Genomic DNA, 25,677 nt, shown 5'->3' with positions numbered 1-25,677 from the left:
CAACTGAACATACAAACCTGACCAGATCAACATAAATGACAACAATTCTGTGAGCAGTTTGACAGTGAAAGTGTGTGCCAGGACTCTGGGAGCCCAGTGGGTGCCAACTCCTGAGACAGGGAGTTCAGGAATGACTTCACAGAGGGGCCACTTGGGCCAGATCTAGAAGGATGAAGGGGGTTGCCAGGAGGGAGTCCCAAACAGAAGAAATGACATGTGCCTAGGCACAGAGGGCAGAGAGACAGGCCAGGAGAGTTAGGCAAGGGTCACATCACCAAGGGCCTAGATTCTAGGCTACTTCTAGGATCCTTAGGAGGCTTCTGAGCAGGGCAGCGGCCAGGCCACGTCTGCATTTTGAAAAGATCACACTTGGGCCAGGTGGACCAAGAACTGGAGATAGGAGGCAGAGAGAATAAGGAAGACAACAAGGTGAAAAATTCAAGTCCAGGAAAGAAATGGCGAGTTAGCTATTAGCCCCAATGGAAGAGCTCTCAGGCCTACAGATAAGGAAACCCAAGCCAAGGGCCCAGCAGCCTGTCCAAAGTCACACCCCAAGTCAGGGCTTGGGGGAGTGAGGACTGAGGGGCAGAGGGATGGGGTCCTGAGCCCAGGAAAGCTCTGCCACGGAAGCGGCGAGCCTCCAGCCTGTTTGAGCAGAACCAACAAGGTGAATATTAAACTGCCCCAAACCAGATGTACAGCAAGAAACCACAAGAGGGGAGGGGAAAGCACATGGCAGCTCAGCCCCAGAGATCCCAGCGGTGGCCAGTAGAGCCCAGGGCCAGGAAGAAAGGAGACAGGACTACAGGAAAGGCACGAAGAAGGCTTTAGGTGGTAGCTCAGAGAAAAGCCTGGCCTGCACCATGGTGGGGGCCCAAGGTCAGGGCCAGAGGCTTTTTTTGGTGCCAATAATGTCCAACCTCCGCACCCCAACCTCCGCCTGGGGCCAATCACACCCCTCCTTGGGGAGTTTCTGATTAGAATTCAGGAGAAAGTTTCTTCCTCTCTGGGGGCAAAGCAAGTGCTGGGCACTGGGAGAAGGAAACCCAGTGCCAGGGGTGAGGAAGCTTGCCTGGAAGAATGAAACTGACACAGAGCAGCTGTGAGGAGCAGAATGCCCAGTGGCACTCTGACCCTGGGTCCCCTCACCCAAGGCCAGCCACACATGCCCACCACTGTCCTTGCTGCAGCTTGCAACTGCTGAGTGAACAAAGTTCCCTTTTACCTGGGCTGGCTGGTATCGAGATCCTGCCATTCACAGCCCCAAGTCCCAGTAAAGCCACTGACAAGGTGTGCGAGTTTGCGAAAGTCATGTCCCTTCTCTGAGCCCTGACTTTCTCATCTGGAAAGTGGGGGAGTCACAATAACCTACCTTGAAGACTCAAATCAAGTCGTGCCTGAGAGAGCACCGTACGCAGTAAGTGCCCAGTGTGCCCAAGGGGAGGCGGCCTGGAAGGTTCAAAGGAACTCAGGGGCCTAGAAAAGCCCAGGGCCTAGGGGCACAGGCCTGAGGACTCTGCTCCCGCTCCCCTGACCAGGCCCACAGCAGGCAGAATTCAGAGAAGACTGAGGGAGCCTGTACCTCCATGGCCATCCCTCTTCCAGCTCCTTCAGGAGGCTGTTAGCTGTCACCCCTGCTGCAGCAGCCAGTCCCTTCCCCCACTCTCTCATCCAGGCTCCCACAGCACCTAACCCCTCCCTCTGATGTGTCAGCCATCCCCGGAGACTGAGTCCCTGGGGAGTGGCCCAGGGGTGCCCACGCTGCTGAATGGCCAGGCCAGCAGCTGCACCTGTGGCCCCCACTCCCAATGCTGCCTGACCACAGAAGCACACTACTGCACAGACTGCAAGCTATTTTTACATGCTGAGCCTGTGCCCCCTTTTCCTGGGTGCCTGGGAACTGAGCAAGGGTCCATCCACTCAGGCATGTGAAGCATACACCCCAGCAATGAGCCTCCCGGCCCGGCCCTCTGGCACCAAGGCAGCCTGGTCCCCCCACTCCACACCCGCACTAAGCCCTGAACCCCGAGGCTCCACTGCCACCCAGCACCCTGTCGCTCCCCTGCAGCCATGAAGCTCAGGTGCCGAGAGGTGAGTTGAAGCTTCCTGTCCTATCAGGGGGAGGCTGATAAAAGGTGTACGAGGGTGGGCTCCACTGTCCACCAAGCCTGGGTTTGAAATCCCAGCTCTGACTCTGACAATGGCCTTGAGCAAGTCACTTTCCATTTCCGGCCTTGTGCTCCTATCCACAAGCCTAAAACCTTCCAGCAAGGTTATTCTGAGGAATCAGTGGTTGTGTGTGCAAAGCTCCTAGCACAGAGCGCAGCATGAGACCAAGTGCCAAGTGATGATAGCTAAGACTTGAGAAGCGGCTTCTGTGCCAGGCACTCGCTAAGCCCTTTGCATATATTAATGTCTCATCCTCTTAGCCACCCTATGAGGTAGGTACTATCACCATCCCTATTTCACAGAAACTGAGGTCACTAAGCACTGCCTTGGCTCCGGCCTAGGCAGCCTGTCCTCTGAGTCCCAGTGAACAGCAGCCATGACCATCATGGCCACGGGGGAAGGCCAGCTGCAAGGGGTCCCATATCACACACCCAGTCTGCTTACCCACCCAGGCCCTGACGGGAGACAGGATGTGTCCGAGGTCATCCAGGAAATCGGGGGCAAAGATGGAGTCAGAGCCCAGGTGTCCCCTCCCAGTCAGGGCTGGTCTGACCCCATTATGCAATTTGCTGAGACCAAGTGAGGTGAACCAAGGAGACGGGGGAACAAAGCTGGGGTCCCAGGGCTGGGCCTTCACCTGGGGGAAGCAAACAGCTCAGCAGCAAAATCCACAGAGTGAAGTTTATTCCCGACAAAGTTCCCCTCCCCCCTCCCCAGCCCAGGACAGGGACAGACAGCCTGGGGTGAAGATGGGGGGGCCTCTGAGAAACAGGGAAGGGCCCTGGTCCCCCAGGCCATGCCGTGTCTGGCTTCCCCAGCCCAGCAGAGTCCACTGCGCCTCCCTGCCCAGCCCTCGGGAAAGGGGAGGGGGCGCCGGCTCCTGGGTGGTTCCAAAGTGGAGTGTGAAAATAGAGAGATATATATATTTATACGCAGTGGGCAGTCCGGTGTGGCACTCACACCTCTGTCTGGAAGTCGCCATCAGGTGGTTCTGTGGGCTCCCAGGCTGCTGCTCGGTGCAGGGCCAGCCGTTCTCGGGGCTTGGGGGGCAGCGAGCCCAATGTCATAGACTTGAAGGTGCTCCAGCTCTGATGTCTCCGCTGTTGGGACAAGCCGGGGTGCTCCCCAGGGCTGGGCTTCTCCTGTGGGGGCAGTGGGAAGGAACCCATGGAGATGGGCCAATACCCTCTCACTCGTTGTACAGGACAAACCGAGGAGGCCCAGAGAGGGCTGGTGAAGCCCAAAGTCACCCAGCAACCAGGTGCCTGAGCAGAACCGAAACCCAGATCCGCCTGGTTCTGTAGTTGGGTTCCTGAGCCCGATGCTCTGAGAGGCCCCTGGGATCATGTCTTCTGTGTGCCCCCCCCCCCTCTTCAAGACCCTGCTGGAGTCTCTGGCAATGCTCCCCATCCCCAGAGCAGCCTCACAACTGTCACTTATGCCATGGGTGGACCCTCAGTGAGCTAGGCTGAGGTTGCCCAGGAAGGGGAGGAGGGCTGGGAGGGAATGAGCCCCTCGGAGCCCACCTGACCCCAACCCAGCTCAGGGGCACTTACGCCGGTCACGCTCCGTTCGGCCGTCCCACCCGAGGACACACTCCACCGCTTCTCCCTCTGCAACGGGGGCCACGGGTCAGGGTCCAACCCCAGGGGGCCCTGTGTCAGGTTGGGCCCCGAGCTTTGGGCAGGGAAAACCACGGGAGTAGCCCTCACCTTGGCTGCGGACTGGCTGCGGTAGCGGTCGAAAGTGTGGAATTTCTGGTTGAGCTCGTGGTAGAGTTCCGAGTGCCGTTTCCGGGTGTGCATCACCTTCTGGGAGCCACAGGGTGTGAGAGGAGGTGCTCCGCACTGGGGTGGCACTGTGAGCCACCCCCCACCCCTGTCCCCTGGCTCCCCACATCCCTGCCTGCTGTTGGCCCTCTGGGACAAGGCCTGGGTCTCCCTCTACCCCGGGGGTGATGCTTGGGCTGGGATCGGGGAATGGTGGGAAGCCCCCGTGGAAACCACGGGTTCAGGGTCCTTGGGTCAGACTCTGCAATGGGGCTTTGGCTAATTTTAGGAGTGGGCCCTCCAGGGACAGACACCACCCACGGATGCCCCCCAACGCACATGCGCATACATGCGCATATGCGCGCGCGCGCGCGCGCGCGCACACACACACACACACACACACACACACACACACACACACACACCCACTTACCTCAAAGTCCAGGTCTGAATATCGTAACTTCTTTCGCTGGGAGGGAGCACCAAGGAAACAGTGAAGGAGAAAAAAGCTTTTTACCACATACAGTGGCTTTAGAGACAAGAGACCTGGTACCCAACATCTGCACCTACCCCTGTAACCTTCCTACAGCACAGGCCCAGGAGCTAGGAATACTTCAGGGCAGCCCTTGGGGTTGTGGGAACAGGACGGAGGTCTGGGGGATGAGGAGCTGAGGCATGACCCGGCCACAGGGCTGCAGCTCAGGCCCCAGGCCCACACCCCTGCTGCTCCCACACATGACTGAGCCTGCAGGCAGACACTCACAGGGAGACCGCACACACAGACACACAACAGACGTGCGACCACACACAGACATGGGTTCCCACATGGGATCAAAGAGCAGACACTCCTTCCTCTGTGCCCCGGACTCTACCCCTCTGCCCCATCTCTCCCCACTCTCTCTGCCAGCTACAAGCTCCCCTCTCCTTGGAGCTCTCCACTTGTCCTACAAACACGAGGACTCAGGTTTTCAAGTCCTTCCTTTGACCCTGCCTTGCCCCTTTCCCTGGTCTCTGCACCACTCCAGGCCCTTTCCAGCCCCTCACTTGCCCAAGAGCATTCAAGGCCCCGGTGACCTACGCAGCATCCATAGCTATTCGAGGAGGAGGCCTTAGAATCTTAGAATGTTGGCACCAGGAGCACTCATGAGACCAAAGTCAACTGTCCCAGGTTACACTGGGGAAACTGAGGTCCAGAGAGGAGAAGGGACTTACCCCAAGGCCCTCAGGGATGATGCTAAGACCGCCATCTAAGATTTCCCAAGTCCTAGGCCCAGCAGACATGGTCATCACCACTGGCCTCTATGACACCACTCTCTCCTGGTCCTTCCACCTCTCTGCCTGCCCCTTCTCCACCGTCCACCCTGGTGTCCCCAACACTGGGCCCTCCGTGCTGTGCCCTGGACCTTCTCCTGCCCTTCCCTATGCACATGGGTGACACATGGGTGTCCTCTCTGTTCTGGCCACCTCTCTCTTTCTGGAGGCAGTGGGACATCTCTTCCTGTCCCCAGGCACCACACACACAGCTGTGCCCAACTAAAAAAACTCAGAATTCCCCGCCCCAAACCCGCTCCTCCGCCTCCACTCCATTGCGGTTGCCTGCACCAGAATTCTGGACGTCATCCTTGACCCCTCAAGATACTGCCACATTTATTGCTACCTCCCACACAAGGAGCCTGAAACTGGCCCCGCCTCAGTGGCCCAACCCTGGGCAGGTGTCCACAGAACAAAACCTGCCATGATGCTGAACACACTCCTCCCCAGTGCCGGTGTCGTTTTGTCTTTGTTATGCCTTCCGGTTTTTGCCATCTGCAGCGGGAGCAGGCACCAAATGTTCAAGAAACATTTTGGGAGAGAAACTCAACTTGCAAACCTCTAGCTGCTAACTTAATTTCCTTTGTGCGGAGGATGGGGAGAGGTTTCTGAGGCCAAACATGAGCAGCCAACAGTGTCTGAGCCGTGACTCCTGCCCCTGTCCTTATCCACATTTCCACCATTCCTCCCAGAGTTCCAGAATGTTCTGGAGTTCTACAGTGGACCACTATCACCTGCTTGTTCCCAGCAATTCCCTGACGTGGCCAGAGGGAGGGTGGAGCCTCCAGAAAACACACAGGTAGGGAGAGAAAGGGGTTTGTGTTTTCTCAGGAAAAGAGGGCCAATGACCACAGGCCCATGGGCAGTGTCTGAGGCTGATTCCAGGGATGTTAACAGCAGCAATTCCCAATTATCTAGCACTTACTACCTGTTCCACACAGAGACGAACGTTTTATACCACTCAATTCGTCCTCGGAACAACTCTACAAAGAGTCTCCCTGCTTTACAAGTGAGGAAACTGAGGCTCAGAGAGAGATTCGCTAAAGATCTCACGGCTGATCAGTAGCGCCCAGATCCAAACTCAGACCTGCCAGACTCAAGAGACCCAGGCTCCCAGGGCCTGGTGTGGCTTCCCTAACAACACAGCACTTAGCCTGAGCCACAGGCCCCTCAAAGGAAGACCCATCCTAACCAGTTACCTCAAAGAGACACTGAAACAGGCAGGAATGCACCGAGAAGTGTGCTCTCAGCACACCAAGTCCAAGCCCATTTCAGGGGTTCAGAGAAGCCAGGGTTCCCTTGTGTCCGTAAGCACAGACGGAGGAAGAAATGCACAGTGTCCACGCTCCCAGCCACTTTATACAAAGGTGCCGCCCTGGGGAGGGGGGAGGTGCGCTGCTGGCTGTCCCTTCCCTGCGGCTGCCCTCGACTCAGACACAGTTTCAGGCACACAGGGGCAGGCCTCCCACGCCCACCCCATGCCCTCCAGCCCCTCACCTCCAGGGAGCCCAGCTTCATGGTGGAGCCCGGCACAGTGCGGGGCATGGTCCGGCTGCGCTCCCCCGGCTCAGATACCTGGCGGGCGCTGGGTGTCGGTGGTGGTGGCTGGAAGGTCATCCCATAGGGGTTCTGTAGAGACCCATAGGCGGGGCCCAGCCCCAGGCCCGAGTGGTCCACAGACAGGAAGCTGGGGTAGCCTTCGGCAGCATGGGGCACTGTCTTGGCAGCCCGTCTAGGGGTGCCCTCGGGCCGGGCCCTCGGGGGATCTTCACCACCTCCGCCCCCGCTGCCAGGCTGCAGGCTCAGAGTCCGCCGGGGCAGCACCATGTAGTCCCCCTCAGAGCCCGGCTCGGGCCGGAGCCATGTGAGGTCTAGCTGCCGCAGGCCACCTTCCCCACACACGTACACGGGGTTGGCCTCCTGCGGGGGCGGTGGCTCCCCCAGGCCTGGCGAGGCTGCCATGGGCACCAGGATATTCCCAGGCAGAGGTGAGAAGCTGAGGCCGCCCTCAGGACCCACGAGGCAGGACTTGGGCTCCTCGTCCTCATCCAGGGACAGGCGGGACAGTGTGCCCGTGATGGTAGACGGGTTGCAAGTGTTGACCTCCTTGAACAGAACTGGGGGCGGGAGTGGGAGAGAGGTAAGTCCTGGGGAGGAGGAGGCCCTGATGCCCTTGCCCAGGCTGGGGAGGTATACCAAGCCCCTGGGCTTGGACGGAGGAGGGAACTGAGTCTTGGAGAGGTGGCTACGGGGTAGATACTCTCTCACACACCGGGCATGTTAAGAAGAAGAGTGTTCAGACTGGCCCAGAGGCCCACAGCAAGGCAGGGCAGGGCAGGAGCTCCCATAGGTCAGTTCCCGGTGCAGGTCCTGAGCTCTGACCCCCCACAGCTACGAGGCTGTCAAAATGGCCTTGCTCCTCCCCGTTCCCTGGCAGCTCCTCCCCAGGAGCCAGAACTGGAGATTCTGATAAGAGGCATGGGAATCATATAATAAGGTAACGGCCACTAGATGCCCTGCACCCTGCTAAGCATTTGACGTCCCCTCATTTATTTAAGGCTCAGAGAACTAAGCTGTTCGCCCAAAATCACACATTAAGTGGTGTTCACAACCTTGACTCCAACTTAGGGCTGTCTGACTCTACAACTAAACAGCACGACCAGACTGCTAGCAGGGCCTCCCACGATGGGGCCGGAGGCCCTCCCTTCTTACCCACCCCTGGGGGCCGTTCTCGGCTCCGCACCGGCAGACTCACCTGTCTGACAAGCCAGATCCACATCCTTTTCAAAGTCTGACTATAGGCAGAGAGGGACAGAGCAGGTGGGCAGAGAGAGGATCCATGTATCAGGGTGGGGGGACAGGGCTCAGGCCCCTCCCTAGCCACCCAGAGGGGCTGCCCTTGGCACACTGCCCAACAGAGCCCAGAAGAGCCTGAGACATAGTCTTCTCCAGCCTCGCCAGATAGGTGGGAAAACCGAAAGGGGAAAAGACTTGCCCAATGCCACCAAGCGGTCAGTGGCTGGGCCTGAATCAAACCCAATCTCGGTCCCCTCCCTGTCTCCCATCCCCTCCACGGATGGGGAAGATGAACGTGGGGCGGGGGGACGGGGGAGGGGTGGGGAGCACACTCAGAACCCACCCTCACCCTGCCTAGGCCACCTCACTCACCAGGATCTGCAGCTGTCCATTCTTACATGAGTCGGGCGAGTCTTCACTCTCATCGGCCCGGCACACACCCATCTGGCACTTCACCACGTCCTGGACCTGGGGGCAGCGGGTGTCTGCTGGGCCTGAGGCCACCACAGGGCCCCTGGCCACAGCTGGCTGTGCCTCCCACCCCAGGCGCCCAGGCGGGTATGGAAGGAAAGAGGCGCATCCAGTGTAGGGGAAGGTCAGAGGGGAGAAGGAGCCCTGGGAGGCCAGGAGTCCAAGGACAAGGCTGTCCCAGGCTACCAGCTTCTAATACCAAGGGCTGCCCAGCTGGGGGCCCGGTTGGGGCTTGGATCCTCCCAGTCTGCACAGGTGAGGTGGATGGGAGGGGGCAGGAGACGCCCAGCCCCACCTCTCGGCGCAGGAAGCAGTGCACAGCAGTGATGACAAAGCCCTGCGCCGAGTTGAAGACAGCGAAGAGAGCCTGGAAGAGGACTGAGCGGCGGTCTGTCATGGCCAGGACGGCTGACATCCAGGTGAGCGCCAGCAGGGGCAGCACCACGCAGGAGCTCCAGAGCGAGGCCCTGAGGACAGCAGCAGAGGGTCCATCAGGGTGACGCTCCAGGGACGGTGTAGGGGGCTGAGTCCAGGCCTCCACTCGGCCTGGGGTCCTTAAGCTGCCCAAGACTGGCAGGGCCCCAAACTCTAAGACCTCAGCGATGTCCCCAAGCAGACAGAGGCTGAGGAGCCCGAGGCAGAGAAACAGAGAACAGAGACAGAGGCAGAGAACGGTGGGGGCCAGAGCAGGGACCAGGAGAGGTGGAAGGGGCTGACACAGTGGACCTGAGCCACAGTCAGAGGCAGCATCAGGGGACAGAGACGGGGAAGGTGGAAAGAGCCGGTGGGAGAGAAAAGGAAGAGGGAGGCAGACGCAGATGCTGTGAGTTTCAGCCCCAGTCTGCACGGAATCACGGGCCTGGGCTGCACCCCCCCGAGATTCCAGGAGAGGAGGCAGGAGGCTAGACGAGGAGAGACAGCGGCCAGGGAGAGAGAGCGTGGAATAAGCAGACACACAGAAAGATTCAACAGCGCGAGCGCATGGAGGACGTCAGAGCGCAGATCTTTGGGGATGGGGTCCGGCCCAGTGAAGCACAGGCTCTTCCCTCTCAGGTCCCCAAGGAGGCGGTGCCAGGCTCCCAGAGGCTTCTCAGAGCCCTGGGCAGAAAGATTACAGCTGGGGCTGGCCGTACAAGCTGGGGTCATGACCAAACCCACACATCCGCCACCTCCTTGTCCAGGGTGGGAAAAGGCAGATGGGGTCCTGGCATCCAGGCACAGGAGCCAGCCCGCCCTCCCTGGCTACTGCCCACATGGGCACAGTGGGGCAGGCTTGCCACGCCCAGCCTACTCTGCCTCGTGAACACCTGGGTTGGAGAGTCAGGCAGCGGTGGGAACAGCTCTGCACCAGGCAGAAAGATGGGCAGGGGGCCAAGACCTGTCCTAGGAAGAGAAGTTCAGGGCTATTCAGCCTGGCAGGGGGCGGGCCCAGTGGTCTCCACAGCCCCCGGAGGCAGAGCCAAGACTCCGAAAGGGCCTAATCACAGTCATAAGAGCTACCATTGATTAGCCACCAATCCTCTGCCAGGCCCTACACTGAACAATTTACATACATTAGTTCGCACTGTGATCAAAACAACTCCAATAAACAGGCATGGGGATTATTATCCCAATTTACAGATGAGGAAACTGGAGTGTGCCCAACTAGGAGAGAGAGACAGAGCTGGGATGCAAACCCAGCTTGGCTGCCTCTAGAGCCCCAGCCTTTAACCGCTAGTTCTGAGAGACTGGGTCAGAGAGGCAGATGGCAGCCTGAGCGAGAGGGAGCTTTCTACGATGCACAGCTTCCCAGAGATGGTGCCAGCCGCCTCCAGAGGCGGTGAGCCTCCTGACCCTAGAGGTGTGTAAGATAAAGCTGGACCCCCACTGGTCAGGGAGGCTCAGATGGATTTCTGGCCCTGGGTGGGAGGCTGGGCCCCAGGCTCCTATAGATTCATTCATTCATCCTACTCGCGCATGGCTGCGATTTTAAGATTGTCACCTTCCAGAGGTATCTCCTCGAAATAATTCTCTAAGATTCTCTGCCCCCCAATTGATTGTGAGATTCAATGCCTCTGAAATTCTAAATCTCAGATTCTATGACAAATGATAAGACTATGATTCACTCATTCTAACATTCTTAGCTTGTGATTGTCTTATTCTAAGATTCTATCGCTCTAAGGTTCTATGGGCTCACAAATTCTAAGGGCCTCACATTCTAAGAGCCTCTGTAGGTTGGGAGTGTAAGGAGGGCTCCGCAGCTGTGCCTGGATAAAACATAAGCTGGGAGTGGGGGCAGGGGTGGGAGCAAGGGGTGGGCACAGGAACCCAGCATTTTCCCAGAGGCACAGACATTCACTCCCCGTTGCCCTTTGCCAACGTCGATGCCAAGCCCTTGAGAGTGTGTGGAAGTCGGCAGGGCAGGGCAAGCTTTCCGGGGCGCTGGGCTGATTCCCTCCTCCCCCCAACCATGGGCACTGCCCCCCATTCTTTTGCCCCCGCCCGCCCCCACCCCGCCCCCCGGGGGGCACAACTAACATGGCGTTCCTGGCCGAGGCTGAGCTGAGCAGGGGGCTGGGGACCGCTCCGCACGCTGAGCAGGGGAGGAGCAGGCTGGCCCAGGGGCACCGCTCCGACCTCGGGGGCGGCACAGACACGGGAGAGGGGGGGAGACACATGGGAAGCGGGAGGAGATGGGGCAGCATGAGCCCCAAGTGGGGGGGGGAGGGGGAGGGCAGACGAGAGAGAAAGAGGTGGGTTAGGGTGGGCGAGGGGCTGCAGCAGAGCACTCCGGGTGCCCACCTTGCCTGCACCCTTGATGCACCAAGGTCAGGGAGCCCCGGTTGGCATCGTCAAGCCCTGAGTCTCCAAGAGGCCCGGCCCTCCCTCCCTGGACCTTTTCCTACAAGGCCAAGTCACAGCCCGCTTACCCGGCCCTCTGCTTCTTGGACTTGTCCGAGATGCCATCACGTGCCATGAGTTTGTTGAAGACGATGATCCCAATGAGCATATTCACCTGGGGGCCCAGCGGGCAGGGGGACACAGGATCAACAGGCGCCCGCCTGGCAGGGAAACCCCCAACTGGGAGCTAGGGTACAGGGAGATGGTAGAGCCCCTGTGGCCACATCCCTCCCAGGATGCTAAAGGGGCACATACCAGGACAATGACGGCTGCGGGGCCCACAAAGGCATAGAGCAGGCCGCCCTCCAGGGAGAGCCAGCAGCTGGGGTGGAGGGAAAAGAGGGGGCATCAGACACCTGGGAGGCCTGCCCCTTGAACACCACCGCTCGGTGTCCCCTGGACTGCCGATGGGGCAGGGCCTCCAGCTGGGTTACAGTGAGCCCTGGGCTCCTGCTCAGCTTCAGTTTCCCCTCTAACAAAGACCCAGCCCCAGCCCACCGTGGGGATCAAAGGCTGATCCGTGAGCTAAATAGTTTTTAGAGATTACCTCCAATCCCAGCACGTGCTTTTACAGTCAGGGAAACAGAGGCTTGGAGACAGGGAAGAATTTGCCCAAAGCACTACAGGCATGGGCCTGAGAAGGCCCAATGGCCAGTCTGATGCCCTAACAGGTCCAGTAACCCCCGCTGCCCACCAAGGGAGGCCAACGTACTAGCTGGATGTACCGTATCCTTTGGTGCGAGTAAAGCCGACAGACACAGCCACCACCAGGGCTGGCAGACCTGGAGGAGGTTGGGGGGGGGGGTGGCCACAGTGAGACGGCTGTCAGTCCTCAATGTCCCCTCTCCTCCCAGACCCAGCGCGGCTGGCCCCTGACCCAGACAGTGGGGCCAGGGCCAAAGCTGACCCTATCCTCCTTCCCCTGCCCCCAAGGCCCAGTGACAGAGTCCGGCACGGGCCCTGCTCACCCCAGCCCAGGCAGAGGAAGCGTTTGCGAACGAGGCGGGTACGCATCCGTCCGATGACAGCCAGGTAGGACTGCCAGGCCTCAGTGAGCACCCAGCAAAAGGAAGAGAGGAAGAAAAAGTGCAAGAAGGCGGCAGTCATGGTGCATACACCCTGCAGAGAGAGGGATGGGAGGGAGTGGCCCTGAGCAGGCACCGGGGTGGGTGGGGCCAGGCTTCCCACACCCGCTGCTGGGCGCGGCCATGGCCGCCCACCTGAGCTCGGCCCCCCACAGAGCCCTGTCAGGCACCCCCGCCTTTATGCACCCACACACGGCACGACACAGGCCCAGTGACACGCAGGCAGAACTCGACATCCGGGAGGCGGGCAGGCAGGCCACCCACGTGCAGACGGGGCTGGCGGGGGTGGGGGCTGGGGAAAAGACAGGAGCACCTGCCACATCATGGTCCGGCGGGCCCTACGCCTGGCACTCGCGGTGCTGGCACCACAGAGAAAGCCAAGGGGGCCTAAAGGACAGCCGGCACGGGTCATCCGTAGGCAGGTGGCACAAGAGGCCTCACTTGGGCTCTCACAGACACGGGGAGGCCCAGGCTCCACAGATGCCACCTGCCTGACACATGTGCCCAGCTCACGTACGTGTTCACAGATGCACATGTTCACCACTCGAGTGCACACACACCCCTCTCCAACGCCATCACGTCCACTCCACTCACACACGCTACTTCCCCCCCCCACACACACACATACACACCCCCAACGCACGGCCCAACGCACGGCTCTGAGGGATACGAACACCCGTCACTTGGGCAGGTATGTGCAAACACGCGCGCTGGCACCTGCAAACGCTCGCTCACTCCACTCTCACCCTGGCGCCCGCCACCTGCACCTGCCTTGCTCAGCACCCGTGACTGGCCCACGAGGATCAGGACATTGGACGCCAGGATGGACAGGCAGAAGTTCAACAAGATGATGGAGCGCTCGGATTTTATGAACCTGAGAGGGCACGGCGGGCAGGAACAGAGGCGCTAGCTGGCCCCACTCAACCCGGGGTGGCCGGCCACCTCCTGCCCCAGCCTGCCCGGCATCCCACCTACCTCCAGAAGGCCGCGTAGATAGCAAGAAGGGTGAGCAGCGCCATGCAGGACACAGCACAGCCGATCACGAGGGGGACCGAGGGGGAGCCTGCCAGCTCCAGGGTCTAGGGAAGATGAGCCGGTGGTGTACCGGGTCACCAGGAGAGGCAGCTGTGGGGGCGCCCTCCCCTCTCCCCCCTCCCCTCCCTCCCCTCCCCTCCTCCTCCCCACTCCCTGTCTAGCCCAGACTGGCACCTGCACCTTCCTCACACTCACAGGGAAGGAACTCGCTGCTGTATCCACGTGTGCACAGGGCAGACCCAGTCACACACATGGGTGTGTATTTATGCTCAGTCACCCATGCTTCTCTACACACAACCACACACGCACGTGTACACGCACACGACTGCCACCGCCACACATCCCCAGGTACGTCATCCCCGCGAGCACCATCCCAGCGGCACAGACTTCCATGGCGCGATCCCACAAGTGCACCTGCTCAGATGCACGTACGGGATCACCCAGGTCTCTGCCAACACCGTCACAGATGGCCACTGGCAACCCGGGAGCAGCCCTCCCTCCCCAGGCCCAGGCGCTTCCCTCCCGCTCACCAGGTCCTTGGGCGGCTGGGCCAGCACAGCAAACGTGGACAGATGCTGGCACTGGCAGCGGGTGTGGGCTGCCTGGGTCTCCAGGGTCTGGCAGCTCTCAGTGTCCCAGTCCCCTGAGCTGGCATCTCTTGGGTGAGGGAAGAGGTGGAGTGATACCCAGCCCAACTCCGTGGCCCCACTCCCAGCGCTGGCCACTGCCCCAGGACGAGTGAAATCAGAGCAAGACCACACCCGAGAGGCAAGTGGCTGGGGCGCCCCGGGATGTGCCCTTGACGCCTCGAGCCCGAGGATGGCCCTGAGGAACGTTTTGTCCTTCCAGGTTAAGACAGCCCTCCTGACAGAGAAGTGCTAGGGCTGTACCCCCACCACACTGCGCCCCCGCCCCACTCACGCTCTGGAGTAGTCCCAACTGGCGCAGTGGGGGTCCGTGGTGCCCTGGGGAACAGAAGTCACGAGTGTGGTGTGGGGTGGGGAGCTCACCACCAGGACAGCTACCCATCCTGCCGTGGCAGGCCCCACACGGGACCCACTATCGGGGCAGACCGCCTCCCCATCAGACAAGCCTTTGGTTGCTCACGTTGGGGTATCCCCAGGGTTCCTGTCTGGGCCCCAACTCACGTTGATGATGTAGGAGAGCTCCACTGTGATAAGGGGCTCAGCTGGTGGCTGGGTGGGGGGCCGCACAGTCACTGTCATCACCCTGGATGTGACGGCCAGCGGGGGCCTGGGGACGGGTACTGAGGTCAGCTCCTACCACCGCTGCCCAGACCCAGTCTGGGACCTCAAAGGTGCTCTGGATCAGTGGTAGGGGGCTATCAGGGAGCCAAGACCAATTAAAGGCCAAGAGTCCCATGGGGCCCAGGACTTCAGGTGAGGTCCGCAGCTTAGCCTCTGGGAGCCGCACAGACATCTTTGAGAGGCACCTATGTCCAGAGTCAGACAAGGGTGCCCAAGGCCGCAGGAGGCTGCAGAAGGAGCTCCCTGTGACCAGCACAGCCTCAGTCCTCTTGGTCTCACCTGGGCGGCCCCACGCACCCCTCCTGGGGACTCACCTGGGAGGTGGCAGGATGAGGCCGAGCGTGCGGTAGAGCACAGCACCGATCACAAAGTAGGAGGAGGACTCCTCAGGGTCTGCCGGCAGGAGGCGCTGGTGGGAGTGGCCTGGGCCAGGGGGCACGGTTCCCGGGCCCCTCCCCTTGCCAGGGTTGCCCGAGGTGCCAGATGCCCCTGGCTTCCCCGGGGAGGAGAGGCTGAGCACCTCCTTGGGTAGGAAGAGGCGGTCCTCTGAATGTCGCACCCAGTCCTTCATGCCCCTGCGGCCGCGCATGGGGAATGTGATGTCACTGGACACGGCGGAGACTGGTTCCCGCTGAATGCTGATCACTGCAACCCGTGCCCGAGACAGAGGGACAGAGGCAGAGGGGAGAGTCACAGGGGAAGAAGCCGATACAGAAGAGACAGACACCAGGACGCAGATATCGAGGTTGGTACAAACACACAGGTGGGGCACACATACACACAGAAACAACACAGAGGTGGAGGAGGAGAAGACACGGAGAGAGATACAAAGAAGGGGTTAAACGAGGGAACTACAGGCCCCAGAGAGAGAGAAAAATAGGAGGAGCCCTCAGAAACCACCCCACTCCCACAGCAGCCTGGGTTCTGCCATGTCCAGCCCCGCCTCCCTAGCCTGCCTCCTGTACCCAAGTTGTCTGTGACAATCAGAGAGCTCTGGAAGGCCTTGAGGGCATCGCCCACCAGGTGAATGAAGTCCTCCACGACACGAAGCAGGTGCACAGAGCCAGGGGACACCTGGAGACAGAGAGTGTATAAGGGTCCGAGGCAGGGGTGGGTCATGGGGGGCAAAGCCTGGAAGCCCAGCCCCTCACCTGCTGAGCATCATCCCACTTGTCCTTGTTCTCCGCATCCACCATGAAGCTCACCACCTGGAAGAAGCGCTGGGGCAAGAGCAGTGGGTGTCAGGAGGTCCCAGCCCCAGGGACGGAAGCTTCCCCATCAGAGCCACAGGTGCTACCCCCAGCAGACTCTGCCACAGGGGCCCAACCTCCTGCTTCAGTCTAGGGTGCCCTCCTTCCTTCTGGCGGGGCAGGGCAGTACCTGCACATCATCAGCTGAGGGCACGTAGGTGGCCCTCTTGAAGGTGTCAGTGACATTCCTTAGAATGTCCACGGAGAAGAGCAGGTCCCCACTGTAGTAAGTGCGCCGGGCCAGCAGCTCCTGCAGGCTGCGCACGACCTGTGACATGCCCTCGCCCGCCAGCATGCGCTGCCCCTTGGCCAGGTGCTCCCGAAGCTGCAGGGGACAGGCAGGCTGCTGTCACCAGAGTGTCAGGAGCTGGGACCGGCCGCTGGCCCATCCCACTCCAGTCCACCCTCTGCTTGCATCCAGAGGGAGGGGGAGGCTGAAAAGGTCAGAGAGAGATGCTCAAAGGGGCTCATAGGAGACAGAGTCCAAGAAAAAGACCTAAAGATACTTTAAAAAGACTGAAATAGAAACAGCTAGAGGAGGAAGGTGCTCAGATGTACATATAAAAGATGACAAGCACGGCACAGGGACAAGGCACCTCCCCATCCCAGAGGGGTCATGCCCACTCTGGAGCGTAATGCACTCTCTCACTCTCCCTTCCAAATACAAGCTCCAAGTGCACACACGCAAGTACCAATTACAGCCAGACGAACACAGGCCACGTTCACTGCCAACATTCTTACCCCATGACAGGCCCTGGGTGGGGCACTGGGGTCACAGAAATCAATTCGACTTTGTCCCTGCCTTTAAGGAGCGCATAGTCTTAACAGGACACAGACATCTCGATGAGCATCCACAACACCTAATGACTTTGGGAAGCTCAGGGGACAACAGGAGCACAGAAATAGGCACCAGGAATAAGGAGAGACTTGAGAGTCAGGTCTTGAGGTATGAATAGGAGCCTGCCAGACACAGAGAGGCGCAGCCAGGCAGAAGTGGGCACAGCAGACGTATGCCAAGGCACATGGGCAAGAGCAAGAAACGAGCTCCCCCACCCCCTCCCAGAGTCTGGGACAGATCCTGGGTCGCCCCAGCCCGGCAGGGCACACTCACTGACAGGTACAGGTAGCGGTACTCGTGGGAGATGCAGCGGGCGAAGCTGGGCAGACCCCAGTATGCCACGCCCTGGGCACTGAGGAGACAGCGGCGGCTGGCAGACCCTGCAGGCAGACAGGACACAGGGCTGGGTGTGGGGCCCGGCTCTCATCCACTTCACTCCGCGCCTCAGGCTGGAGGCTCCAACAGGCTGGGGGCCCGGAGCGGAGACGGCAAGAATGGCAGGGGTGGGGCCCGAGGGGAGAGCCACCTCCCCCCCTCACCTGAGGCGTTGGGGGGGCACTTGTTGTAGATGATCTCGCCAGCAGCCGCCTTCTTCCACGTCATCAGCATCACGTACTCGTCCCTGCACATCTCATGGAAGGCTGCAGGGGGACAGTGGAGGGGCTCAGCCAGTCCCCACAGGCGTGTCCCTCAACCCCCAGGGTCCTGCCGCCGATACCTGGACACCTCTTCTCGCTGCAAGGCTTCACCTCCTCTCCAGTGCCCTCGCAGGGGTAGCCCTGCGCACCCGTGGCCTGGCACATGCGGAAGCGGCGCTGCCAGCCCGTGTCACACGTCTTGGAGCACAGGCTCCACGCGTTCCACGGCCCCCACTTGCCATCTGTGGCTGCAGGAGAAGCGGGGCATGAGTGGCCCCGAGTGCCCCCAGGGCCAGGGCTGCCACCTGCCACCCGTGTGCCGAGCACTCACCCGGGCACTCAAGGTTGCTGCACTCGCGGGTGTCCGTGAGGGCACCTGTGCACGTGGCCCAGGCCGGCCCCGCCACACTGCACTTCCGGCTGCGCTGCTGGGTCCCGTTGGCACAGGATGTGGAGCATGGGCCCCAGGGACCCCATTCTAGCCACTGGCCTTCCACTGCATGGGAGACACAAGCAGGGGTGGCCATTGAGCAAGAGGTGTGAGGTCTCGTGGGGGCAGAGCACCGCAGGGAGATGGCAGAGCCTGCCAGGCATTCAGACTTGAGCCAGGCCAGACCCACTGGAGAGGGGTGGATGAAGGGGGGGGGGCTGTAGCGAGCAGGTGGTGCCTGGGCCTGGGCCTGCCTGCCTGCCACCAGCTCCAGGAACACAGGATACCTCTCCACACTCAGCCCCGAGGTGGCACATGCTCTCTTTTGGTTAGGGAAATGGGCCCCAGGGGCACCTTTGGATTTTTGCCCACGCTTAAGCCCAGATCTATGTCCCCTCACAGCCCAGCTGGCCATGAGCACCCAAGGGCAACGGACAGCAAGGGTATTCCAGGGCTTAGGGGAAGGGGCAGTCTTCTTTTGATGGACCTGCAGTGTGCCAACTCCAAGTCTGGGCGGGGCCACATCACCTCCCACGCCGGCAGGTACACTTCGCCAGTCCCCCCCACCCCCCACGCTTGGTTAAAGTTCGTGGGCCCCCAGGGTCAGGGCACTGGACCTGACTACCTCCCCTGGGTCTCCCAACCCCCACCCGGCTGGGCAGCGCCCGCCTGGAAGCCCACGGGCGCTACTGACCCGGGCAGGCCGCCATACTGCAGAGCTTAGTCTGCAGCTCGGGACCCTCGCAGGCTTTGCCGCCGTGCTGGGGGGGCACGCAGGTCCGCATCCGGCTCCGGGACCCCCGCCCGCAGCTGCGGGAGCACAGGCTCCAGGACCCCCACTCCTCCCACACGCCGTGCACTGCAAGGAAGCACGTGGCCGGTGGCAGGGCGGCACCCTGGCCCCGCCCACTGCCCATCCGCCCACCAATCAGGAGCTCCGGCAGCTCTGCTACCGCTCCTCATTGGCTCTGCACTGGGCCCCAGGACTCCACCCCTTGGGGGAAGACACAGGAGTCTAGTCCCAACTTCGCACAGGATGCCTCCTGTGGCCACCAGGATAGGGAGACTAGGACCCACCCGGGAGGGGAGCCAGGGCTCCTCCTCTCCTGGGAGCACAGGGAAAGCCCAGGAAAGGACTCAAGATTTGCCCCAGCCCATCCCCCCTCCCTTCAGCCCTCCCCATCCCCAGACCCGAAGCAAGAATCCAACATGGCAGGCCTGGGGCAGGAGAAGCGCCCCTCCCCACCCCAAGCGCATGGACACACAAAGAGACACGAACCTCTACATGGACACTGACACAGAGAGCTCACACTCTGGAACACAGCTTTGCCCCAGCCCTGTGCAAGCTCTTGCCACACCCCCAGGTACCAAGACCCCTTCCCACGTAGCCTTGCTCTAAATCCACAGCCAGGAGCTGGTTATGGCCTAGGCACCACTTCACTCTCTCAGGGCCCGAGGAGCAGGACTGGCTGAAGCTGGCCCCCCACCATGGTGGACCACCTGTCCCAGGCAGGCACATGCACATTCTCAACACTCCATGCTGGACTGAGGAGGCTCTTTGGGGACTGGGATGGGGAGTCAGAGGAGGGAGGGAACGGTCAGGCAAGGTTTCATTTAAAAAAAAAAAAAAAAAAGTGGCATTGGCATTGGTCTTAGACCTTGAAGGTCAGACTGAATTGTAACAGCCAAGGTGGAGGGGTGGGGGGTGGACAGGATAAGAATAAGCAAATGCAGGGAGGTGGGAAAGTGCATGAGGCGCTGGTATGGCCAGAGCAAAGGGATACAGAGGGCGCTGAGGGTAAAAAGATGAGCCTTGATTACCAGGACGTAGGCAACAGGGGAGTGGTGGGCCCAGAACCGAGCCCGCTGCTGTGGGCCCTGGTCTGATTCATCTGTGTCCCCAGTGCCCTGTGTGGGGCTAGGCACAGTGTGGGGGACAGTCAAGTTGGATGAATGAAAAAAGGAGGCAACCAACCATCTTTGGAAACTGAACCTGCCCGAGTCCCAGGCAGGACCTAACCCTGCAGGCAGACCAGGCGGGAGGGTGGGCATACCTGGGCAGGTGGCCGAATTGTTGCAGGGCCGGGTCTCCCGCAGGGGCCCGCTGCACAGGGTCCCATAGGGGGAGGACACACAGGAGCGGGTCCGCACCTGCAGACCCTGCCCACACGTCAGGGAACACACGCTCCACGGGGACCACTCCTCAGCCGCCGGGTCGCCTACGAGAGAGGGACAGCGTCGGCGGCAGGGGGCACCTCCCAAGCACTCAGCCTCATAGGGATCCTCCTACCCTGACCCCAAGTGACAGGCTCTTAAGGAGGCCACCCAGCCCTGCCCACAGGCCTCACGTGGCAGAGATGTGACTGAGCTCTAGGACATAGACACAGACGGGCACACGCCAAGCACACATGCCACCAGACGCCACACAGTCGGGCCCCCGCCACAGAGGAAGGGAGGCGGGCCCGGGTTACCTGTCTGCGCCATGTATAGCCCAGGCTCATCTGCAGACCTTGGCCACTGGGTTTTCACCTTCGGTTCCTCTTCCGGCTCCTCACCTGGAACACGGAGGTGGTGGCAGGGGCTCAGCCAAGGCCAGCTCTGTCCTGCCAGAGTGGCGCAGAGAGGGCAGCCTTGCTCGCCCTCAGCCTGAGGGCCTGGAACCAACTGCAGGCAATGCTGAGTGAGGCTCAAGTCCTTGCCTCTGCCCCACCACCACCATTTCACAGATAAGGAAACGGAGGCTCAGGAGGCCACACAGGACTTGCCCACGGCCTCACAACCGTCTTTTCCTTTTCCTCCTCTTGCCTCAGCCAGCCTGGGGGAGACTGAAGAGGAGTGGCCGCTCACATCAACGAGCTCCGGGAGGCTTCTGTGCCCACGTGCTCTCCATACCTATCTCCTTTAATCCTCCTCTGGGAGGTAGGGACCAACGTCTCTGTTTAAAGATGAAGACACTGAGGACCAGAGAGGAAAAGTGACTTGTCCAAGGCCACACAGCTTGGTGAGCCTGAAGCCCAGGCTCTTTGCCTTCACAGGACGGACTCCTAAGGCTGATGAACAGACCACCCCCCAGGCCTGCCTCTGGGACACGATTCATGCCAAGCCAGGGGCTGAGTCTCAGGTCCAGAAATCTGCTCCCCATGCAGCACTAGACTGTGGCCTGGAGGTCAGAATGAGGTGCCTCTGAGACCCAGGGGCCTAGGGTGGGTGCCTACAACCTGCAGACCGTCGTCTCCGCTGCCCCTGCAGCTGGGAGAGCAGCTGATGCTCCCAGAGGCCGCTGCTGCTGCGGCCCCAGCCCCACCGGGCTCTCGGCTCATCACTCTGATTTATGTGTCTGGTCTAGGCCTTGGAAGCACCACCCGTGCTGGAGGAGGGGTGGGGAACGCCCATTCTCCAAAGCTGCTCAGACATGAGCTCAGCCAGGCCCTCTCCCACAGGCTGGGTAGCCTAGATGGGGGCTGACACGAGTGTGAGGGGAAAGACCCAGCCCGTGGAGAGACTGCTGGGCAGGTGGGAATAGCCTCTGGGACACGGCTCAGCCCATGCTGTCCCCGGACTAGAAGGGACTGCTCTCCCCCACCCCCACCCCCCACCCCAGGCCCTCTCCTATTTCTGATAAGCCAGGTCAGCACCTAATAGGCACTCTGGGTTTGAAGGAACCGGAGAGGACTGTGCTCTTCCTGCCCCCTGCTGCCCAGTCCGGTCTCTGCGTCCGTCCAAGAGAAAGCTCTTTCTGACCAGGCATGAAGACGGCCACCTGGAGCAAACCCGCCAGACAGGGGGCCCTGAAGTGCCACTCAGCCTAGCTTATGGTCTCATCAACTCTGGGGCCCTTCCCTCCACTGTGGCCACTGGTCCCAGAGCTCAATCTACGTTCTCCCCAAAACTTCTCCACCGTCTCGCAAACCTGGATCCCCAGGAGAGCGTTGGAGTCCAACAATCCTAGATCCCAACTGGGACACGGCCACTGACCAGCTGTGTGACCTTGGGCAAGTGTCTTTGCCTCTCTGCCCCTGTTTTCGCCTCTGTAGAACAAGACTCGAACACCCCCTACCTTGAGGGCTGACTCTTGGACTCCCTGACAGGAGGCCATGAAGCCCTTGGCACCCTGCTTGGCATGTGGTGAGTGCTCAGAAAGCAGGAACTGTGGGTTTACTTTTACCATCCCCCCTCCCCTCACAACCTGCACCTCTTCCGCACCCTCCCCTGCCACCCTTCAGGCCCCTGGGCCTCCCTTCAAATAGCATCTGCCTCTGTCAGGTCCCTGACTCTATCGGGACCACAGAGAAGGTGCTGGTGCCGTGCCTGCCGACTCCTGAATCCCCTCACCCAGCCCTCCACCCCACCCGCTCAGCCAGTCCCCAGCCCCGGAGCCTTGTGACAAGCCGCCTTCTCCACGCCCACCCCCAGGCTGCTGAAGAAATCCACAGCTGTGCCAACTGGCACCACTACAGACTCAGGGCTGCGTATCCGCTGGGCGCCCGGGGTTTCTCGGCAGCACTCCCCGGCTCCCCCACTCCCCACCTTGGCTGGCTGTGCCAGACCTTGACCTCTCTCCTTGAGCTCATCTCTGCCCCCCTCTCTCTCTGCAATGAGCTCCTCTATAAAGAAAGCAGCGTGGGATCCTCCCCGCCCCGACACACACTTCTTGCCCCACCCCTCCAACTCCCAAATTCCCTGCATCTACTCCCAGGCCCAGCCCTGCATCTACTCCCCGCTGCCCCCTGCCACTTCCAGGAGGGCTCCATTTGAGCCATCCGTCAACCCTCTGGCTCAGCATTTGGTCGGCACTGTCTTTTCACGGCAGCCCAAGAATGGACCTCCATTCTGGGGGGAGCCCCTCTTTGAACCTCCTTCCTCCTCCAGCCACTGCCCTCAGCCTCCTCCTCCCCAGCACTAAGTGGTCCACAGCTGGCGCTCTAGTTTCCCACCTGCCACTCACATCCTGGCTCAAATGTCACCTCGCCTGGTAATCCACTGCAGTCTGGCTTCTGACCACATCTTACTGCTGAAACCGTTCTTGACAAAGTCATCAACGCCCTCCTTATCACTAAATCCTACGGACACTCTGCAGCTTTGTCCCACTTGACCCCTGGGTAGCACGGGGCCCTGCTGACTGTTCCTGCCTTGAAACACTCCCCTCCCTGGCTCTCCAGGTTTCCTCCTACCTGTCTGGCTCCTCTGTCCCAGTCTCCTTGGCTGGTCTGTCTTCCTGCCCCTTCCCCTATCGGGCCTCCACACTTCGCTCCACACTCCCCTCCCCAAGGTTCAAGTAGCCCCTCTGTGGCTGCTCCAGAGTCATTACCCCCAGCGCCCCACTCGGGGCTTCACTCCTGGGTGGCCTCCTGCCTTCTGGACAGGTCTGCTGACGAGGGGCCCTCAAATTCAGCACGCCTAAGACAAGATTACCCCTTCTTCTCAAATCTCCACCTGCTCGTTCATCACCTCCTTCACCTGGGAAACTCCTACCTGATTTTCAAAATCCACCTCACATGGCTTCTCATTTGTGGGGTCTTCCTCATCCCCCACTCCTCAGGCAGAAGTGGCTGACCCCTCCTCTGTGTGCCCCGTCGTCCCAGAGGATGCCATCTTCCGACCATCTGAACCTCCCCGCGCCCATTGGCCCTTTGAAGGCAGGCTGTGCACGCCATCTCCCCGACCCCAGTGAACACCGGCCCAGAGGAACACCAGCAAACAGCAATGAACACACTGCTCCTAGCTTTCCCTGCCACCCCACGGGGGTCACTGGGAATTAGCACTTGTCATCCTGAGTAGCGGCTCTGCCCAGCAGCCCTCCACCTACAGCAGCCCCAGGCCTGACACCCATTTCTTAATAAACATTCTGCAGATGCTGTTCGACCTATCACAAATCCAGCTGAGGATCCCGTCATCCGGTTCCTGCTTTGGCGTCTTGACCATCATCGTGTCTGTGGCATCCACCAGCCTGGCGTCCGGTAAAGTCAGGAAACACGGACATGCGAGACAGCAGTCTGACCCCCTCGCTGCTTCCCATGGTCCCCACATCCTCTACAAACCGTGCACCAGCGCTTTGCGGGCCAGCCCCCACGACACAACCAGAGGTGATGGAGGTGGTTTCTAGGATCCACCCTATTTGAAAATCAGAACGTGTCCCAGGCCCAGCTCTTGAGTCCCTCTCCCGGCCTCCTGGGCTGGGCCAGAGAGGGGAGGGAACAAGCCCGAGGCTACCCAGCAGGAGCCTGCACTGACTGCCCTCCCTTGTACCCCCACCCCACTTCCCTCAGAAGGGAGGCTAGCAGTCTATTTCCCTCACGTGTGAAAGCTAGTTCTACCCGAAAGGGAGGAACACCAGGGGGGTCACCCACTCAAACAATGTTTCAGCTCAGCATATGCCATGAGGCAGGCCACAGCCAGCTCTGGGCCCACAGCTGGGGGAGTCTAAGAGGCAGCTGAGCCAACAGGACAAGAAGGGGTCCAGGAAAAGGCAGCTTGTAGGACCCGGATCCTCACAAGTTCTGCAATCTGCCTTCCCACCTGCGAGCCCGCCCTGGTGTGGACAGACCCGCTTCCCCAGGACACGCTACCCTGCTCTACCCCTGAGGACCTCCTCACTGTTCCGTTTTGTTTTGAATGAGGTAACACTCACTACACAACCCCCTATTGCCAGTCACCGTGCACCTCGTTTAATCCTAATGAGGATGGGTTCTCCCATGTTACTGATGAGGAAGGAGGCTCCAGGGTCGCACGCTGGAGACAGGCTGAGTGGCATTCGAAGCCAGGCTTGCCTGACTCCTCTGGAGCCCGTGCTCTTTCTACTGAGCTGCGCTGGCTCTAACAAAATGCAGGTGGAGCCTCCTGAGAGATGGCTTTCTTAATTCCCATAGGACCCTGAGTCACTCCCTCGTCCCGCCAAAGCCCCTCACACTTGCTACTGTTATCCTGTTTTCACACCACCTTCTTATTGTTCCTTTGCACATCCACTCCCCCACTGCCCCCCCGCCCCAGGTGAGCCTGATTCTCTTCTGCAGCCTCCAAAGTGATCCTCTGGGAGCCCAGCGCAAAGCGCACGAACTCCCCTGCTGAGGAACCTTCAGTGGCTTCCCACTGCTACCAGTGTAAGCCTCTGAGCCTGGCATGTGCCGGCCTCTGATGCCATGTCCAGTCCTGTTTTCCTCTCCCCACCAGGCAGCCAAGCACACTGCAAGGTCATGTGGACCAGTGGGAAGGACATGGATTAGAGAACCAGAGACAGAAGCAGATTTGATTCTCAATTCTGCCAGTCTTGCTGTGTGCCCTTGGGCAAGTCGCCTCACCTCTCTGAGCTTAAAAATCTTCAACTGAAAATAAAGAGGACACGTCCTACCACAGGTTCAGAATTAAATGAAACAAGAGATATGGACCGCCTGGAATACAATAAGCTCTCTGTGCAAAGGGACTGCCCCCCTCTCTTGTTATCCACCTGCTTTCCTCCCTGAGATTGGTGTTCCCTCCCCCTTGGAATGCCCTCCTCTACCTCCATCTGCCAAAATCTTCTCCATGTCAAATACTGCCTCCTCCAGGAAGCCTTCCCAGGCTGACCACACAGGGGTTTTGGTATGCTGGCCCCTTCTCCTGTGGCTGAGACCCTAGATTGTCTTCCACTGCGGCTGAGAGTAACCTAGGCTCATCCCTCTTGTGGGCACTAAGGGAGGGTCTCAATCTCCCTCACTCCTCTTGCACAGAGGGCCCAGCTCTGAGCAGCCAGACACAAGACAG

General features: G+C 60.3%; 1 protein-coding gene across 13 annotated transcripts in view; it reads right to left on the bottom strand.

Moving 5' to 3' along the window:
- Window positions 1-2,836: 2,836 nt before the first annotated feature.
- ADGRB2 (adhesion G protein-coupled receptor B2) overlaps window positions 2,837-25,677 on the bottom strand; it is a 36,590-nt gene continuing 13,749 nt past the window's right edge. For 2 of the 13 annotated variants that reach the window (XM_060626266.3, XM_078452126.2), the window contains 29 exons: window positions 20,412-20,495; window positions 19,995-20,159; window positions 18,635-18,799; window positions 17,842-18,006; window positions 17,591-17,758; window positions 17,412-17,513; window positions 17,146-17,252; window positions 16,165-16,359; window positions 15,936-16,004; window positions 15,750-15,858; window positions 15,099-15,429; window positions 14,665-14,770; window positions 14,438-14,481; window positions 14,047-14,173; window positions 13,457-13,560; window positions 13,253-13,355; window positions 12,365-12,515; window positions 12,109-12,178; window positions 11,652-11,718; window positions 11,426-11,511; window positions 11,034-11,132; window positions 8,812-8,983; window positions 8,418-8,513; window positions 8,005-8,044; window positions 6,747-7,366; window positions 4,372-4,407; window positions 3,882-3,977; window positions 3,726-3,782; window positions 2,837-3,311 (listed from right to left, as the gene is read on the bottom strand). In XM_060626266.3, coding sequence (XP_060482249.1) covers window positions 3,126-3,311; window positions 3,726-3,782; window positions 3,882-3,977; window positions 4,372-4,407; window positions 6,747-7,366; window positions 8,005-8,044; window positions 8,418-8,513; window positions 8,812-8,983; window positions 11,034-11,132; window positions 11,426-11,511; window positions 11,652-11,718; window positions 12,109-12,178; window positions 12,365-12,515; window positions 13,253-13,355; window positions 13,457-13,560; window positions 14,047-14,173; window positions 14,438-14,481; window positions 14,665-14,770; window positions 15,099-15,429; window positions 15,750-15,858; window positions 15,936-16,004; window positions 16,165-16,359; window positions 17,146-17,252; window positions 17,412-17,513; window positions 17,591-17,758; window positions 17,842-18,006; window positions 18,635-18,799; window positions 19,995-20,159; window positions 20,412-20,495 — 3,920 coding nt within the window. In that variant the 3' untranslated portion in view covers window positions 2,837-3,125. Of the gene's footprint in view, window positions 3,312-3,725; window positions 3,783-3,881; window positions 3,981-4,371; window positions 4,408-6,746; window positions 7,367-8,004; window positions 8,045-8,417; window positions 8,514-8,811; window positions 8,984-11,033; window positions 11,133-11,425; window positions 11,512-11,651; window positions 11,719-12,108; window positions 12,179-12,364; window positions 12,516-13,252; window positions 13,356-13,456; window positions 13,561-14,046; window positions 14,174-14,437; window positions 14,482-14,664; window positions 14,771-15,098; window positions 15,430-15,749; window positions 15,859-15,935; window positions 16,005-16,164; window positions 16,360-17,145; window positions 17,253-17,411; window positions 17,514-17,590; window positions 17,759-17,841; window positions 18,007-18,634; window positions 18,800-19,994; window positions 20,160-20,411; window positions 20,496-25,677 lie in introns of all 13 variants that reach the window. The other 11 variants (XM_060626265.3, XM_060626261.3, XM_060626267.3 and 8 more) reach the window with 10 other exon arrangements.

This window comes from Panthera onca, chromosome C1 (assembly GCF_046562875.1).
Source record: "Panthera onca isolate mPanOnc1 chromosome C1, mPanOnc1 haplotype 2, whole genome shotgun sequence".
Classification (NCBI taxonomy): domain Eukaryota; kingdom Metazoa; phylum Chordata; class Mammalia; order Carnivora; family Felidae; genus Panthera; species Panthera onca.
Note: the sequence above shows the minus strand (reverse complement) of the source record. Positions and strands in the feature narration are given on the sequence as shown.